Consider the following 19,767-nt stretch of genomic DNA (forward strand, 5'->3'; position numbering starts at 1 on the left):
ACTTTAATGGTGATCCTTTGGGGTCCTATATACATAGGTGGGGGAAGGTCCTATAGGATCATTACTATATATATATATATATATATATATATATATATATATATATGGAAAATGATCTAATGCAACGGTTGTATAGTAGTATAATGTAACCACATTTCTAAAAAACCATATTTTTGACATTTGTATGACCTCAAATTTTGCACACACATTTTCTTCATCCTCATGATCAAATCTTAAGAAAAACAATTTCAATTTGTACCCTAGATATGGTAAAAATTAGTATCAATCCAACAATGAATCTAGATCATCAATATGGTGAATTTCAAGATCTAGGCCTTAACAAATTCAAAATCATTTTTTTTCTTTTTTAACATTATTAATCTAATGATTGTAATGCTATATAAAAATTTTGGGAATAAAAAAATCCTTCTGAAGCCTATATCTAACCATCTCAATAAAATGGATGACTTATATTAATTGGGCTAGAATGAACTAGATTATTTTTTCAAATTTTTTTTTTTTTTAGAGTATTTTATTAGAGTATTTTGGTCAATTTATATTTTGTGAATTTTTTTTTTTTATTAGGTGCGCCTCACTAAGATGTACATACGCTCCAAATTTCAGATCATTCCAATTTATAAAAAAAAAATAAAAATTTAAATACTACCAAAAAATCGTGACCGTACGATGAACTTTGGACGGTGATGAGCATAGTTGAACTCACTGTTCATTTTTTGCTTACAGGTGTTGGGAAGACTTTTCATATATATATATATATATATATATATATATATATATATCAGGACAAGATCATGTGCGCCCAGATGTGTACTGCTACATTAAAAGCCCACGGCCTAGATTGAATATGGGTTGATCTGACGATCACGGATGCCCGATAGTATTTGAATTTTAATTGTTTTCTACAAATCCAAATCACTTGAAATTTTAGGTGTGTGCTTGAAAAATAGGTGAATTTATAAAAAATATCGAAATTTTTTATATGAAATAAATTGACCAAAATACCCCTTAAAAGTTTCAGGGGGTATTTTGGTTTTTCTTTTTTACGAATTATTTTTTTTTTATATTTTTATTAGATGAGCCTTGAGGAGAAGAACACATGTCTAAAATTTCAAGTTATTTAGATTTGTAAAACAAATTTAAAATTCAAACACTATTGGACATCCGTGAGTGTCATATCGGCCACAGAATGGTCCAGATTCAATTTGGGCTATTCGCGTATAGGCGTACAACAGTGACTCCCTTATATATATATCTATGAAAAAGTCTTCCCAACGCATATAACAGTCATTTCGCCTACCCTCATCACCGTCCAAAGTTCATCACACAGTTATGATTGTCCAGTAGTATTTTTTCATTTACTTTCAATAAATCAAAATTATCTGAAATTTGGAGCATGTGTACATATTAGTGAGGTGCATCTAATAAAAAAATAATAATAATTCGCGAAAATCAATTTGATCAAAATACCCTTAAAAACTTTAGGAGGTTTTTTTGTCAATTTATTTTATGTAAAATATTTTTTTGATATCTTTCACAGATTCACCTAGTTTTTATTAATATATGCTCCAACTTTCATATTATTCCAATTTGTAGAAAAAATGAAAAATAAAATACTACTGAATAATAGTGACAGTGCGATGAGCTTTGGATGGTGATGAACGTTGACGAAATCACTGTTGTTTTTTTGTCTATAGGCGTTTTGTAGTATATTCCATATATATATATATATATATATATATATAAACTTCAAAGGATCACTATTAAATTTGGCACAGATCTCTAAAAACGTTATCAATAAACCCATTCATCCAAGTCCCATACCCATGTGATAACTTTTCTAGATATCTATGTCAAAATTTAATGGTGATCCTTTGGAGTCTTACTCTCAGGGTGTGGGAGGCTCTCATAGTATCATTAGTAATATATGAGTAATGATCCTATAGGACCCTCCCCCACCCATGTGTATAAGACCCCAAAGGATCATTATTAAAGTTGGCACGGATCTCTAAAAAAGTATCACATGGGTGTGAAACTAGACTTTTCTACAGATCCGCGTCAAATTTAATGGTGATCCTTTCGGTCATACACACATGGGTAAGGGAGGGTCATATAAGATCATTTCTAATATATATATATATATATATATATATATATATATATATATATATATATATATATATATATATATAGTAATTAAATTGACCAAAATAACCCCGACACATTTTAGGGGTATTTTTATTAATTTATTTCTTGAAAATTATTTTTTTTATATTTTTATTAGATTCTACTATTTTTGAAGAATACATGCCTAAAATTTTAAATTATTTTGATTCGTAGAAAAATAATTATAATTCAAATACGAAATGAAGTCGTAACCGTTAGATCGGCCCAGATTCAATTTGGGCCGTTGGGCTCATATGAACACTTATGTTCATATGAGCTAGTGGGCTAATCTCAGCATTTATATATATATATATATATATATACCCAATGCCTATATGCAAAAATAAACAGTGATTTCGCCTATGCTCTTCACCGTCAAAAGTTCATCGTACGGTCACGATTGTCTGGTAGTATTTCAATTTTTATTTTTTTATATAAATCAAAATGATCTGAAATTTAGAGAGTGTGTACATCTTAGTGAGGCGCACCTAATAAAAATATGAAAACAATATTTTATAAAATATAAATTGACCAAAATACCCCCATAAATTTTTAGTGGTATTTTGATCAATTCATATCTTGCGAATTATTGTTTTTTATATTTTTATTAGATTTTCTCATTTTTGATGAACGCATGCTTCAAATTATACATTATTTTGATTTGTTAAAACAAAATGAAAATTAAAACACTACCCGACAATTGTGACTGTGTGATGAACTTTGGACGGTGATAAGCATAGGCGAAATCACTGTTCATTTTTGCATATAAGCGTTGCGTAATGTTTTCCATATATATATATATATATATATATATATATATATATATATATATATATATATATATATATATATATATATATATATATATATATAATGAATTGTACACAATGAGACCATTTACCTTTGGAATAGAGATGTCATAGTTACTTATAATCATCTGATGTGAAATCTGATAGCTTGAGTATGTTCTGATGTGAAATCTGATAGCTTGAGAAAATTTCTTTTGAACTTTGAAGCTAGTCAATGAAATAACTACAGCCATCCAATTTCACATACAATGGTCAAGATTAATTGCAACCACCTTGTTCCAAAGGTAAATTGTCTCATTATATACTTTCTCTATAAATAAAGATTATATACAATATAATATATAATAAAAATATTATATATAATAAATATGGATATAATATATAATATAATATAAATATTCTTATTCGCAACTATTTAAGCAAGCAAGTTCAAATTGCAAAGTTGATGAGAACACTCACTTTGTTTTGGCTTAAACTTAATCACAACACTGTAGTGAAATATTTAGCCTTTAGTTATTTTGCTCCAAGAGAAGCTACCTTGTATAATAGCGAAGGCTTTTCACGAGACAATCCATTTCAATATTTGGGTAGAGATGCAACTACATTTGCTCAAAAAGGGAAAATCTTTATTTGCGGAGATTTCAATGCCAGATTTGGTTAGAGCAAATTCAGACAATTCGATGGGACTCCCAGGAGCACCTGGATTGCAAAAACAAAGTTGAATAGAATAGATTTTCACAAGACAAAGCCTTTAATTACAGGGAAAACAACGGCTAGAATGGGGGCAAGCACTAGATCTTATCGTGTCGAAAATTTAGTAACATTTTACTAGCTGTTGCTCATCATGTGTCATGATGTAAAGGTGTGAGGAAGAAGCAATGGTTTGATGATGAATGTCAAAAGACAAGATTGACATTCCAAAACCATGAAAATTTTGTATAGCTGGTCAAATATTATAAAAATTTGATTCGCAACAAAAAGAGATAGTTTGTCAGAAAATAACAAACCGAGTTTCTTCATTTGCTCAAAAGCGAACCAAGAAGGTTTTGGAAACTACTGGGGAGTAGGCCAAAACCATAAAACGATTTCTCTTTCGCAGATGTTCAGAACTTTTATCAAAATTTATTCAAGGATAATGAAGTAATGGAACCTCTACAGACTGCGAATACCAAATTAGCTCTTACATTTGAAGAAACATATGAAGGATTACAGAGACTTGCCTCAGGAAAAGCTGCAGATGCATAATGCTTATATGAAGAAAAGTTAAAATGGGGTGAACCTCATGTTTGGGAAATGGTGTGGAGAAAACTCAATCATACTTTGGAATTTGGGTTGGATAAAGAGTGGTGTATTAACAGGGCTATATTGTTGTTTAAGAAGGGAAGCAAAACAAATTTAAACATTTATATCAATTGGACGTAATCAATAATATATTGGTAAAGCTTTTGGGAACTATCTTGGAATCAAAGATTGGTATATGGGTATATATAAAAAAATTACATGCGATTTCTCAAGCAGATTGTCAACATCACTCTACAATCAAGTTAAAGGCCAAAACAAGAAAACTTTCATATATTTTGTGGACTTCTTTAAAGTATATGACTTTGTCAATAGAAAAAAGTAACTACAAAGTATCGGGATCTCAATGCTTTTAATGTCAGCAATCCAAATGTTCTACTCAGAGGTATGTATCCAACCCAAAGATGATAATTCTTATGACAATGTGGTGTTTCATAACTCTATTAGTGTTAAGCAAGGTTGCCCTCTTTCCCCCACACTATTTGGTACTTTCATAGATGAACTAGAGACATGGATGGATAAGACTTTTCGCTGTCATTCTATTCTATTAGGCCAATTTCTTGTTCATCTCTTACTCTTTGCAGATGATGTGGCATTGATTTCCAAGTCAAGTCAAGGTCTATAGCAAATACTTCACATTTTGGATGAATTTTTCCAGTATTATGGAATGAATATTAATGTCCAAAAAACTAAAATTATGATATATGGCACACGAAATACTGATTTGGCTTTTCACATAGGAATTGAGCAGGTTGAAATCATTTCATCATATAAGTATTTGGGTTTAGAATGCTCCAATAATTATAAATAGGATAAATTCATTTCACAAAGCATCACTGGAGGTATGAAAGTCTTCTTTGCACTGAGAAGCCTATGCAAAAAGGAAGCCAAGTTATGTTGGGATGTTCGGAGATAGCTTTTTCGCACTATTATACAACCATCCTTTATGGTTGTGCAGTTTGGGGCGCTGAATTAGTAAACAAATATTGGAAGAAGAAAATAGAAAATGTTCAAAAACAATTTTTGTTGGAAGGGTTCAAGGTAAAACAACAAAGCCAATATAATATTATGCTCGTAGTAGCCGAGTTGTTGCCCCTAGAAGTTGAGGCAATTTTTCAGTTTGTTGCGTTTGCCCAACAGCTCACAACTTTTGCAATTGATAAAATGTCAAAAGAAGTTCTCCTTGCTACTTAGAATAAAAGTTGGTTATAACAAGGAAAACTTTGGTTAAAGAAATATAACATTGATAATCAAATCCTCTATTGGGACCCTAAGCAGATTCGAAAATTTGTTTGGCAAAACGCAACCCGAAGGATTTGGGAGGGAGTAGAAGGAAAGAAACAACTTTATTTGAATAATATTAGATGAGGAATTTCAATAAAAGCAACTTATTTGAATGATCCTATCCCTCTTCACCTATGGATTTAGATCAGTAGGGCGAGAATGAGATCTCATTACTTTCATATCGAAACGGGAAGATGGCTTCAAATTCCTAGAGAAGAGTGTATTTGTCAGCTTTGTGTCGAAGATGCTATTGAAGACGAACATCATATTTTTCTATAGTGTACCACAATAGCAACAATAGGGAAAAGTAGAAGATCAATGTTCATAATTCAATTGATGTACTCTAGATACCATCCCGGATTCTTGGTCACTTCATTGGGGAAAATTTTCAAATTTATGCCATGTACATATTTGTCCAATATATATATATATATATATATAGTAGAAATATATGTTTATTATATATAATATATAATCTAGATATCATATATAATAAATAAAAAATTATCCTATAGGACCCTCTCCCACTCATGTGTGTAGGACCCCAAAGGATTACTATTAAAATTGGTATGGATCTCTAGAAAAGTCAAGTCTCACACCCATGTGATAACTTTTCTAGAAATCCATGCCAACTTTAATGATGATCCTTTGGAGTCCTACACACATAGGTGTGAGAGGGTCCTATAGGATCATTACTCATAATAAATATAGATATATATAATATATAATACAAATTATATTAATAAAATAAATAAATATAATATAATTAATAATATAAATGTACAATATATAAACTATATATTAATAGTACATATTATATTATACATAATACATACACAATTGTATTGAATTCTATATGATAGCATATATATATATAGTAGAAATATATATTTATTATATAAAATATATAATATAGATATCAGATATAATAAATAGCTATTATGTTCTCATACTGTAGAGTATTTTATAACTGTACTAAACAAATTTTAGACACTAACAGTTATTTTATACATTGAGCATTTTTTTAGTAAGGGCATTTTTTATCATTATGAGGGTTATGATGTTATCCACATGTGACTTATATGGAGCATCAAATACCACCAGTGTACTTCATGTGGGTGATGTTACATCTCATGTGGATGATGTCATACCCATCTTAGTGACAAAAAATACTATATCAAAAAAAATACTCAATATACAAAATAAGGGTACATAAGTATTTAAAACTTGTTGCGTATAATTATAAAATACTCTATAGTGTGAGCACCCTAAAACCCTATAAATATAAATATATAATATATAAACTATATATTAATAGTATATATTATATATAAAACAATTGTTTCATGTGGATTGGACTGCATTTGTACAATATGCGATCCAGAGGTATAAACATCAATCTTAAAGATGTATGCAAATAAGTGGTCATCTAAAAACAATTGTAATTAACGGTCCAAATAGATTTTTAATATAATTATTATTTCTAGTTTTTAGAAGTATTTTTTTTCATATTTATGAGCTACAGGTTAAAGATTATATATTCTATAAAAATTAGGATCAAATTATATTTAAAAAATATATTTATTGTCAAGTCTACATTTCTACATGTCCGGGCTTGGCCGCATGTTAACCACGTCCTTATATTTATTATACATAATATAATATAATATAATATAGTATAACATATAATATAATATAATAGACACTAATATAATGTAATATATAAATTAATATAAAGTATAATAAAATATAATATAATAAAATAATATTTTATAATATTATATTATAGTTATACATTATCCTAATATGTATTATCTAATGTTATATGATATAAACTATGTATTATCTAATGTTATATAGTATAAACTAATATATTATTTATATATCATAGTAAGAGCGTTTCATGCAGCGACGAGCAAAAGTCATTTCGTTTCTCTTTTATGTGGACCCAAAAAAAATTGTTCAATACAACTTGCAGGAAATATGAATTCCGCCAAATTCGGTGGAGTTAACATTTCTAGATACTTGGCTTAAACGGTGGAAACGAAAATTCTGGTGGAATCCCTCCATTAAAGTGCATCAAACATGATTTTTTTGGCGCATTTTCTTGAAGTATTAGTCTCAAAAATCCAAATTCAGGGAACCAAATGGGCCCTTAGTTTTGAAGTGATGCTTTACTTTTTTTCCATAAGGCCTAAGTTTTATTTTAGCCTTTTCTTTTTAAAAAAGCATAAGATTATTTATTTTTTGTACAACGAGATCACAATCGCTTTTGTCCATCATATTTCAAATCGTGTGGTTGTAAGAGTATCACTTACTAGACTCAAGTTAAAAAAATATTTCTCGAACTTCGTTACATACACAAAGACATCTAATGGCTAGGATAACAAAGTCCTTTTCCTTTTTCTAATCATATATCTCTAAAGGTCATTTTTTAATAAACTCAAATCCCTTGAGCTACCACCCTTTGTTGCTAGATATGCTTTTTTTTTTTTAGGAAAAGGTATCTATACTTTCCCTATAACATAGAAGATCTATGCTTCCCTTACCATCCAGCTGTCAAGTTTTGATAAAGAGAGTCACTCACCATTTGATCTTAAATCCGACATCTAACAGTATTTTATTTTTAGTTTTTTTTATACAAATTTTCTGAATATGAAATTTGGTACGTGTCATCTTCTCATTGAGGCGCACCTATAAAAAATATTAAAAATAATTTTTTGATAAAATATAATAACCAAACTACCCCTTAAAACTTTCAGGGGTATTTTGGTTATTTTATTTTATTGAAAATATTTTTTTTATCTTTTTCTAGTGTGAGTTTAATAGAGGATTGGACGTCCAAAATTTGGTGTCAAAATAGTTTATAGAAAAAAAAATTAAAAATAAAATAATGTAGAGACGTGACATTGTGATTTGAGCAATCTTAGCCCTCCATTCAGAATGGACAGTTGGATAAGGAGAAGTATATAAGTTTTATGCTGTAGGGAAAGCATAGAAAACTTGCCTTGTTTTGTCTTATGGAAAAAATTTATATAAGGATGCAACTTAGAACTACGGATGCACCTCAAAAATCCATCGGAAAAGGTAATTTTAATTTTGAAAAAACCTTGATTGATCATCTCGGCATCAAGATGTATGACCATGAAAAATACAAAAAATTTTAAGTCTAAAAAATAGTGTATTTTACAACATATTATCTACACCGTCCATTTTCAAAATTTTCATATGTTTATAGATCTACTTGATTTTAATCATTTTTGAAATTTAAAATTTTATAATTAGATATAAAAGTAGATTTTGAGATAATCCTAAAAACCTTTTACATCAAAATTATATACCATGATAAAATTTGAAGGTATGCCTTACCTATACTGCTACAGATGCATCAATATGCCAACTCAAAGCCCACCGCACTCCCGTACCCGGGTGAGATGAAGTCCTCCCTTCCACAAGCCTTACCAACCATAATTGTTATATATGCCTACTTATTTTGGTTTTTTTGTGACCAACCATAATTGTTATGTATGCCTTTTTATTTTGGTTTTTTTGTGACCAACCATAATTGTTATATATGCCTTTTTATTTTGGTTTTTTTGTGAAATAAGACATATGTCTTGAGTTTTTTTATTGGAAACAAGTTGAGTAACTATTCATTAATATAAGGAGATAAACTCCAGTATTACAATTACAGAGAGGAAAAATAAGGTGAGAAACCCTACTTCAAAGCAAGATCAACCAAAACTCCCGAGATACGAACAATCACTAAAAATCGAAGAACCTACTCCATCCAAAAGCTTGGAAAACTCACCGACCAGTAAGGAAGCCTATTCCACTCAAGTTCCTGAGCCCAAGCCTCACCAACTCGAAAACATACCAAAGCATCATCATCCCTTCTACAGGAAGCACACATGCCGGAGTTGGGGCGCCACCCAGATTGTGCCAAAATGGCAACGTCTAAATGTCGATGACTAAACTAGTAGCCAAAAAATGGGTATAAAACATAGAGCTCGAGGGAAGAGGAAGGGAAGAGAAACCAAAGGGGGGCAGACAAAGAACCAAGACAAAAAGATGGAGAAAGAGGCTGTTGACAACTCATTCTAGGAAACTGAATAGGCCACAAATGGAGATCTCACTTCCCAAATGGAAAAAAATTCCTCCACGATAGAGAAAGTGGCCTTCAGCAAGGCCAATCCTGTCATGGACATTAACCACAAGAAGCAAAATCCTCTATGACTGGGGAAAAGGTGGCCCTCAAGAAGACCTATCTTGTCTTTGATATTAACCACATAAAACCTAAACAGGGAGATAGGGGGCGACATGGTCTCAAATCCCCAAAAAGCATCCCCATAAAAGAGAAAACCCCATCTTAGGGGTTAGCGTATCTAGATGAGATGAAAGTCAAGAAAAAGAGAAAGAGAGCAGGAGAGTAGGATGATCAAGGATGAAGGTTGGAGATGGAAGAGATGGAAAGAAGGAAAGGTTGGAGATGGGAAGAGATGAGAAGAAGAGACGACATGAGAAGAGGGAGACGGGGGCAAAGTAATAGTTGAAGAAGGCTTATGGCAAAGGCTTGGAAAACCTAACCTTTGGGAAGAGAGAGAGAGAGAAAGAGAGAGGCGAGGGGGGAAAGAGAAAAGGAAACAATATCCCACTTGCCGAAGTCTAGATTTGGCCCACAAGAGGCTAGATCTAGCTCAAAGGAGGGATCAGACAGGGCCGATGCTTCGTCTCGCAGGGTATTGATGGTGGCAACTACAACGAGGTTGCTACTGCTCCTCGGCTATGGTTGTGGTGGATGCTTAAGTTGCTAGACGAAGGTGACTACTGTCTTGTATGGCTTGGTCGGTGGTGGATCTCTTGGCAGCGGCTAGGAAACCCTAGCAGAGAATAGGTGAAATAAGGTTTAGGGTGAGGTTTAAATAAGGTGCCCACCTTATACTCTACAAGTAAGGTGCGCCTCTAAATTTGGTTGGAAGATGTGGTTTCAGCCTCGAAAACCTTATGACGGCTTGAAAATCAATGTTCAACCTTAATTATGACATTTTAAATTCCAAAAACATTACAAATTATGTAGATCTACAAACACTTAAATTTTTAAAAAATAGACGGTCTTGAAAACTTGATATTAAATACACTATTTTTAAAGTTTGATTTTTATTTATTTATTTTTTATTTTTATTTTTATATATCCATACATTTAGAGGTCGAAATAATTAATTAAAAAGCTTTCCAACTTTGAAACATTTTTTTCTATTAGATTTTTAAAGTCCACCGTCTATAGGATTAGTAAAGTAACCTTATATTAACTTTTCTTTTAATAAAAACTTCGCGCCCAATGATGCTAAGTTCTTTATTTAATAAAATAATGCATATTTTATAAATCATAAAGTAAATAACAGGTATCTAAACATTGCACTCATTAGAACTTCTTATAATTACTTTATGCTAGTTATAATCTAAACGAAAACTCCTCATTTTTTGGTATTTTTCAAAATTGTTTATATTTTTTTATTTTTGTATATTTTATAGAAAATAAATTAATTTATAATTAAGAGTTGAATAGATGTTTCAGGGGAATATTGGATTTTTTGCCCACGTCCTAGACAACCCTATTTGCGATAGTGATAGCAACACCTCTCTCTCTCTCTATCTAGGTGTTGCCTACTCAATGCATTCCAGTGCCAGAGAACCTTGCTATGAAAATATATTGTCAACCTTAATTATATGACGGTGTAGATTGAACAAATTTATAAATAATTAAAAAAAACTTGAAAGTATACAGTTTACGTAATATGTTACAAGGGATTATATACAATAAAACCATTTTTACCTTTGATGTAAGATGATCACAATTACTTGCAATTATCCGATGTAAAATTTGATAGCTTGGATGCATCATAAAGTTTGATAAAATTTCATTTGAGCTTGGTCTATAGATAAATTGTAGCCATCCAATAGTCAAGATTAATGTGATCATCTTGTATCAAAAATAAATAGTCTCATTATATATATATATATATATATATATATATATATATATATATATATATATATATATCGAGATCAAGATGATCAATTTGATGATTTTTTAGTATCTATTAATTGGTTTTTGATGTTCACCTTACTTTGATAGTATAAGGTTGACACCTTGTATAATATCAATAATCCGATATTAGCTTGTATTTTATACTAACTTGGGAAGAATTTTTTTATGCAAAAATTTAGGAACCACCTAAAAATCTTAGATGATTTCAAAAGACAAAAAAAAAATTTAATTTAGAGTTTTTTAACACAAATTGGATGGTTTCTATTTAATCTTGAGGTATTTTTCCTGTAAGCCTGTAGAGAATACAATTTAATTTAATTTAATTTTTTTTCATAAGTATAACATATCGTTGCATATGGGTTGCTGAGGTTACACCGGAAATACAAATACAAGAACCCTGTGCACCAGAAGAAATAAAACTGAATGAGCAAAACGATTAGAAGGTTCTTAATTCAGAATATTTTAACATAGAACCGGTCTCTATGAAGAAAAAGGATGTCATCAAGTCCATTATCACAAAGGTTATGACAAATTCTGATAACACTTATAAAAGTGTTCCAAAGTAATTCAAGGGGATAAGGAAATCTCCAATGAGAAGCATTCTATGAAAAAAAAAGGATGTCATCAAGTCCATTATCACAAAGGTTATGACAAATTCTGATAACACTTATAAAAGTGTTCCAAAGTAATTCAAGGGCATAAGGAAATCTCCAATGAGAAGCATTCTATGAAAAAAAAAGGATGTCATCAAGTCCATTATCACAAAGGTTATGACAAATTCTGATAACACTTATAAAAGCATTCCAAAGTAATTCAAGGGGAAAAGGAAATCTCCAATGAGAAGCATTACAGAATGCTCAAAGCATAGAATGCCAAAGGAAATTAAAATTGAGACTACTGGTACAAATCATCGATTCATAAAAATGCCAAAAGAAGGCGTATTCAAGAAATGAATTCATCTCGATCATTCATAGCATTACACATACTCAACCATGAAAACCAGGTTAACGAGGAGTCTTCTTTTTCCCAGCAATAGCAACCTTCTTTCCCTTCAATGTCCTGCAGTTATTCTTGGTATGCTGCCCTCGACATGGTAAGCCCATAATATGTCGTACTCCTCTGTAGCACTGAATCTCTTTCAATCTCCTAATGGCAAGGGCATTGAAACGCCTCTGCAAATTTAAAAGGCAATTCAAAAGAACGTCAAGTCAAAATAACTAAATCACAAGAAGCATTCTATTTCATCTGTGTATACATGTGCACGGACACACCCGTCCACACATTGTGTGGATGTGCAAGCATATTTGTAAGTGCGCATAATGCACACATACACCCACATAATAAGTATGTATGGGTGCATGTAGGCGTGTTTAATGCAGTGCATATATGTATATGTCTTGAGATGCACAACATGCAGCTCGCTTAACATGTCTCCTCCAAGAGCACTACATTGATTTAGTTATGTCAACAACTTAAAGATGGTATGGTGGGGTGGGGACCAAAAATATTAGGTTCTTTGGTCTCCAAGCAACCAAATATAGCACTGATATCATTTAAGGGGTTCACATGAAGAGCCTTAGCACCCAGTGCCTCTAGGAATTCAACAAATAAAAAATATGAAGGCAGCCCAAAACCTCACAAATGCAGCTGCAAAATAAAAGAAGAGAGAATCTTCCTAAATTTATGGCATGGCAAAAGTACTCCCATTCAAGTACTTTTGCTTAAATTCTGTTTTTATTGAAAGGTCATTATGGGATTAGATGCTGGGATATATTGTCCATCGCCAAATCATGCCAGAGCTCAAAAAGCCATAGGGGAAAGGATGAACAGAGGAATTCTCAAGAGTTCATTCTCCATAGCTGTTTCCCAGAAGAAGTCGGCGAGAATAGTTAACAAGTGGATTTCTGCAACATGGAATAAAACAATGACAGTTGTACTGAAGGACTTGCAGGAAGGCTATACAAGTTGCACCTCAAAAACAAAATATATTAGAATCCTAACAGAGGTTGGAGAATAGTGAGTCTTCATTGGCCATTGAAAGAAAGTTCTGAAAAGGTATCTGGCTATTGGCATGATATAAGCATAGTTCAAGCTGATATTGCAGATAGAACACAACAGTCGGTCCTTTATGGAAGGGCATTATCGCATATAATAGTTAAATCTCATATCCCCCAAAGTTTCTAGAAAATTGGGAGAGTTTGACAAAGAATGGCATCAAAGAATGAAGATAATGGTGGTGGGTCTCAACACCCTGCCTTCCCCTAAAAGGGTCTATGATTAGGGTTATTTGAGGGAACCAGGATTAAGTCTTGAAGTAATGAATAGGGCTGTGATGCTATGTTGCAGACTCGATTCTACAAACTAGATTGTTTAGCATGTAGTCCAAAGGTATTAGTTAATGACCTATTCAAGAATGCAGAGTTTGAGTTTTGTGGTGCCCTTGATTTAGAAGGGACCTTAGGGACAGGCAGGATTCTCTGGACTTAGGGCAGTGATGGCGGGTTCCTGCTCAAGTCTTTCTTTTGCATGCTACAGCGCTGGAGTGAGGACAATCCAAGGGGTGTGTCTTCTGTTCATGTGAAATGTCTTTGAGTTTGAGAAGTCAATGATCTTTTCCTACAATAATCTTCAAATCATCAGGATCATCATCCTCTCTTTTTAATGTTCTTTCACCATAAAGATCAGAAGTAGAAGTTATAGGTTTGTGGTTCTTTGCCCCTTTTAAGTTTAACCATAGAAGTTGTTAACTAAAGAAGATGAAGATGAGTCCTTTGATGATATGCGTGCCATGTCAAAGAAGAGAAATGACAAAAGCATTCAAGAGGGTCTCGTACTTTGACGGGATGAGACTCATATCTGGGAAGCTATGATCTCCTAGGCCAATTTAATGAGGAAATCAATGGGATTCATGCGGGAGAAGAGAGGATGAGAGTCGCAAGAAAGAGTGCTCCTATTCTCAAGATTCATGTTAGAGCACCTCAAAGGGTGCCATGAACTCAAATTTGCAAGTAGTTAATGTTTTGGAGTATTTCTCAATTAGAACATCCAACAATTCGTACATGGCAAACCTGTAACCAAAAACAAGCTTAAAACCTAGGGACATGCATCTGAGCATCATTTTATCCAATCTAGGCCGTTGGGCTTACACTATTCCACCAGCTAGTGGGCTGACAAGATCATTTCCCATATATATCGAGATCAAGAGAGAGAGAGAGAGAGAGAGAAGTGGGGCGTGTCTGCCTCCTGTTTAGAGGAAATGTGATCCAAAAAACCTCGGCAACGTGCCGAGACCAAGTAACTTGGCCGAGTCTTAAAACACTGATATGAGCTATCCATACATATGTTTTGGGGCCCTTGACGATGGAACCTAAATCATCCAATTTTAATAGGTGTGCACTTTCAGACTCGCCTCTGGAGGATTGCGACTAATTATAAAGGATATCAAATTTAGGAACAAGGTGGTGAACAAACTCCACCACTTACTCTGAGTCTGTAGAATGGAGGAGTGTGCAAATAGTTCCTCCCTTTTTGGGGTAATTACCAATTGTATGGTTCATTCAATTTATGAGTCTATGTTCTATTGTTATTGCTAAATCCATGTACATCTTTGTTTGTCAGAACTTTTAGAGCAACTTAATGTATACTTCCCCCTGATCGAAAACTAACTCGATGTATACTTGTTAAATGATAGTCTAAGGAGAAAAAGTATCAAAAAATAAAAAAGGCTATAACAGAATGAGCCTAACTTATTCTATCAAAGAAAAAAATGAGCCTAACTTACCAGGTCACCCTCAATCATGTACTTTGAAACCTCATCACGAACACTTTTCAGTTCCTCTTCAGATAGGTCCTTAGTGATTTTGTTCTGCATCCCTAAATCACAGAGAATCTGGAGAGCTCGTGTGCGACCGATCCCATGTATATACTGAAGCGAATACTGCACCCTCTTGTTGTTGGGGATTTCCACCCCTCCAATGCGAACACATTTAATACTCAAACCCTGGAACTACACGAATGACAAAAACAAAAAACTAATGAGCTGAAACCATATGAACTGAATTCGCAATCCAATGAGCCCCAGGAGACCCAATGGAATTTGCAAAAATTTACTCTCACAAATTAAGATTATTTTAAAGGAATCTAAGAAGCATCCACTTCAGGAAACACTGAGAATGAAGGGAGATGGGATACTACTAGCTAAGGGAACAATTTCTAAAAGTAAAGAAGATAATTTACCAGAAGTAGAACACATACACAACATCAAGAAAGGAAATATAAATACTAATAAACAGCCCCACTGACATCAAAAGTTAGAGATGCTTGATGCAACAAAATCCAGAATTATTTTCTGTTAATATTCATCTCAAACGAACAAGAAAACAAAGACCGGATATATATAAACCATTAATCAGAAGACACTTAATAACCCATCACTTTTATCCATCAACAGAAAGTGAGACACCCAAAGTTCAATCTTAAACTATGAAAGAAGGGAGTAGAAGCCTAACAGAAAAGCCCCATTAAACGGAGAAAAAATAGAGATTTTCAATAGTATGTACTGTGAAAAAATCAAATATACCCTAAAACAGAAGAATTTGCGGAGCAAAGGCTTGAGTAAGAGTGCAAAGCCACAAAATTGCCTAAAGCAAAAGAATTTGCATGAATATCGACATATATTACGCAAAACCTTGACCATGAAGTAAACTATACTAGCACAATCGACGATGTCCTAAAACATACGAATTTGAGTGAAACTAATCCATTTTAGGGCAAACCTCTAGCGACTGTGAAGTAAAAGCGTACCATATATAACACACAAATATGAAAAAAAAGGATTTAATTATGGAAAATCTTCGCAATTTACTAGTGCGAGAAACCAATTTTGCCCTAGAAGAGACGAATTGAAAGGTGAAATGGGAGATTTGAGGAAAACCTTTAGTGAGAGAGAAGAAGTGGAGCTAGGAATTGACAATGAAGAAGCATTTCCTCCTTTGTTGAGAACTGAGAGAGCTGGAGCCACTGGGATCGCAAAAGTTTGCGCCATCTTTGCGAAGCTTCTCTCTGCAACCTTTGAAACGAAAAGCACAGTAACTCCCCTTATCCAGACCGGCGAAATGACTATTTTGGCCCCAGTGACGTGGAGAAATAGTTACCTAATACCCCGTGATTGGTACCCCTAACTTATTACAAATGACATGGGGCTCCTGCGAGCTCATGAAGTGTGGTTAAAGGGAAAGGTATCATAGTTCTCCTATAGATCAAGGAAGCCACCAACATTTTGATTTCGATCTCACGCATTGGAGTATTTTATTTTTAGTTTTCTTTTTACAAACGGTATGAAAATGATATTTGGTACGTACCATCTTTTAAATGGAGTGCATATAAAAAAAATGTTAAAAGTTTTTTTAATAAAATATAATGTATCAAAATACCTCTAAAATATTTTAGGGGTATTTTGGTTATTTTATTTTATTGAAAATATTTTTTTATATATTTTTTACAAATGTGAGTTTAAGAGAGGAATGGTAGTCTAAAATTTGGTGTCAAAATAATTTGTACGAACAAATTAAAAATAAAATAGTGAAGAGATGTGACATTGTGATTAGGATCATCTCAGTTGTTCATTCATAATAGATGGTTGTATAGAGGGAAGTATACGAGTTTTATGCAGTAAGAGAAGCATAGAGTGCTTGTCCCATTCTAAAAGCAAACGTTACATGCTTTTCTCTTAATGTGTAGTTGTTATATACTTCCCCTAATGTACAGTAGTTATCTATTTCTCCTTAATGTTGGATCTGAATGAATGGTTGAGATAGATCTAATTACAACGTCACCTCGTTATACTATTTTATTTTCAATTTTTTTTACAAAATATTTTGACACCAAATTTTGACTATCTACTCCTCTATTAAACTCGCAACTAGAAAAAATATAAAAACAATATTCCTGATAAAATAAAATGATCAAAATACCCTTAAAAATTTCAAAGGTGTTTTGATCATTTTATTTTTATTAAATATATACATATATATATATATATATATATATATATATATATATATATTAGGTATGCCCCATTGAGTTGATGATACGTACCAAATTTCATATTCATATAATTTTTAAAATAAAAACTAAAAATAAAATACTATGAGGCGTTGGATCTAAATCAAATGATCAATGACTTATTGATATGAATTAGACGATTGGATGGGAAGGAAGCTCTACTTCTACATCAGGAAAGTATAGAAACCTTTCATTTTTTCTAATGGAGTTAGTGAGGGTTTTATTTTGGGAAATTATCACAAATATACCTTAATTTTTGGTCTATTTAGAAGAAAAACCATCAACTTTCATAAACCTCAGCCCATACCCTTTGTCTTCAATTTTGGGCTTTTTTTTTACCAAAATAACCTTCACACTAGGCGTATTACCGTAAAGCCTTACTTTAAGTACAATAAAAACTAACTCATATTATACATCATTTTAAGTACCGTAAAAACTAAACCATCTTATACGGCACTTGAAATGTCGCAAACCCTTTTCTCCTTATATTATCTATTTCATCTCTCTAATTCTTTTTATGTTTATCTCTTCTTTCACTCCCTAATTCTTTTTAATATTTATCTATTTTCTCTCTCTCTAATTTTTTTATCTTTTCTTTCTCTCTCTAGCTCTCTTTCTCTCTCTACTTACTTCATCAACTCAACAAACGCAATTCCAACATGACACAAATCTTTCTCCGTCTAATTTTCATAAGAGATGGGATTGAAGGGAGTTTTTATAAGGGAGGATAAGGTGCGCATAGGCTGTTATACAAATCTCCTTGGAGAGAAAAATAGAGTTAGAAGAGAAAAAAGATATAAAAAAGAATTAGAAAGAGAAAGAAGAGATAAACATAAAACGAACAAGAGATGAAAGAGATACATATAAAAGGGTTAACGACATTTCGAGTGCTGTATAATATGTGTTAGTTTTTACTATACTAAAAATTCCATATAACATGGGTTAGTTTTTTACGGTACTAAAAATGCCATATAACATGGGTTAATTTTTACAGTACTTAAAATGTCATATAACATGGGTTAGTTTTTACGGTACTTAAAATGCCATATAACATGAGTTAGTTTTTACGGTACTTAAAATGCCATATAACATAGGTTAGTTTTTACTATACTTAAATTACCGTAATTGTGGAAAGTTATTTTGGTAAAAAAAACTCAAAATTGAAAAAAAAAGATGTGGGGGAGGTTTATGAAAGTTGATCGGTTTTTTTTTTTTAAATAGATAAAAATTAGGGTATATTTTCCCTTTTATTTTCCTTTTTCTCCCACTAAGTTAGTTAGGGGCTTGAGGTAAATGGTGCGAGCTCTCTACAAATATTCTCACAAAATATACTCAAGAGTACTACGCACTTAATTCACTCATGCATAAGAGACATCTCTCATCTCTTGTAAGTAATAATTTTACCTTTTGGGAGGTATAAAAGTATTTGGGATATAATTTCTAATTTTTCAATTCTCTTTCTTAGTATTACGGCTTGGAGGGATTGATTTTGATTCTGTTTTGCCCTCTGATTTTTTTCTTGGTAAGTCACCCAGATTATGTTAGGCCGGACCAAAATTCTATCAAGGACCTTGTTTGTAAACTTCCTTTTTGCTATGAAGTCTTTTACATTTGAGCCGACTATTGCATGAGAGTAAAACTTCCACATAACTGCTTGTTGATTGATCATACATTTCACAGTTTTCCATTACTCTGTTAGAAGACTCAGATATGCAGACACAAAAAAGTGTGTACTTTATTAACAATTCTCATTATTATATACAATAAGAGGTCTTGCACAACACAAAGCCACCTTACGAAATCGTGTTACACCTTTCCCTATATAAGCCGGTTTTCATATACCATAGTAGCACATTATACACTTTTTATTTTCAACACCCCTCTTCAAATCCAAGGTGCCTTAAAAAAAGAGCAACTGAAGTTTGGACAATAAATAGTGAAACCACATAGTTGGATGAGTGTTTGTAAGGAGACCTACCATTTGATGCTCATAACAAATAAAAGGGAGTTGATGATAACAAACAAAATGTCAATTTCAATATGCTTTGTCTGCTCATAAATACATCATTATACGCTATT

At 32.3% G+C, this 19,767-nt stretch overlaps 1 protein-coding gene across 1 annotated transcript; it reads right to left on the reverse strand.

The window, feature by feature from the left end:
* Positions 1 to 12,353: 12,353 nt before the first annotated feature.
* On the reverse strand, positions 12,354 to 16,736 carry EMB3137 (Ribosomal protein S13/S18 family). The gene is made up of 3 exons (XM_006827804.4): positions 16,559 to 16,736; positions 15,407 to 15,631; positions 12,354 to 12,797 (listed from the first exon to the last, which is right to left on the reverse strand). The coding sequence occupies exons 1-3, from the start codon at positions 16,667 to 16,669 to the stop codon at positions 12,630 to 12,632; spliced, it is 504 nt and encodes a 167-aa protein (XP_006827867.1). The 5' UTR covers positions 16,670 to 16,736; the 3' UTR covers positions 12,354 to 12,629.
* Between the last annotated feature and the right edge of the window lie 3,031 nt (positions 16,737 to 19,767).

Source organism: Amborella trichopoda, chromosome 4, assembly GCF_054954075.1.
Source record: "Amborella trichopoda isolate Santa Cruz 75 chromosome 4, AtrichopodaSantaCruz75HAP2 v2.0, whole genome shotgun sequence".
Lineage (NCBI taxonomy): Eukaryota > Viridiplantae > Streptophyta > Magnoliopsida > Amborellales > Amborellaceae > Amborella > Amborella trichopoda.

Coding starts and splice junctions, on each gene's coding strand:
- EMB3137 (XM_006827804.4), bottom strand. CDS start 16,669: ATGGCGCAAACTTTTGCGATCCCAGTGGCTCCAGCTCTCTCAGTTCTC. Junction 15,632..16,558: donor CTTCTTCTCTCTCACTAAAG/GTTTTCCTCAAA, acceptor TCATTCGTGTAG/TTCCAGGGTTTGAGTATTAA. Junction 12,798..15,406: donor ACATGATTGAGGGTGACCTG/GTAAGTTAGGCT, acceptor TTAAATTTGCAG/AGGCGTTTCAATGCCCTTGC.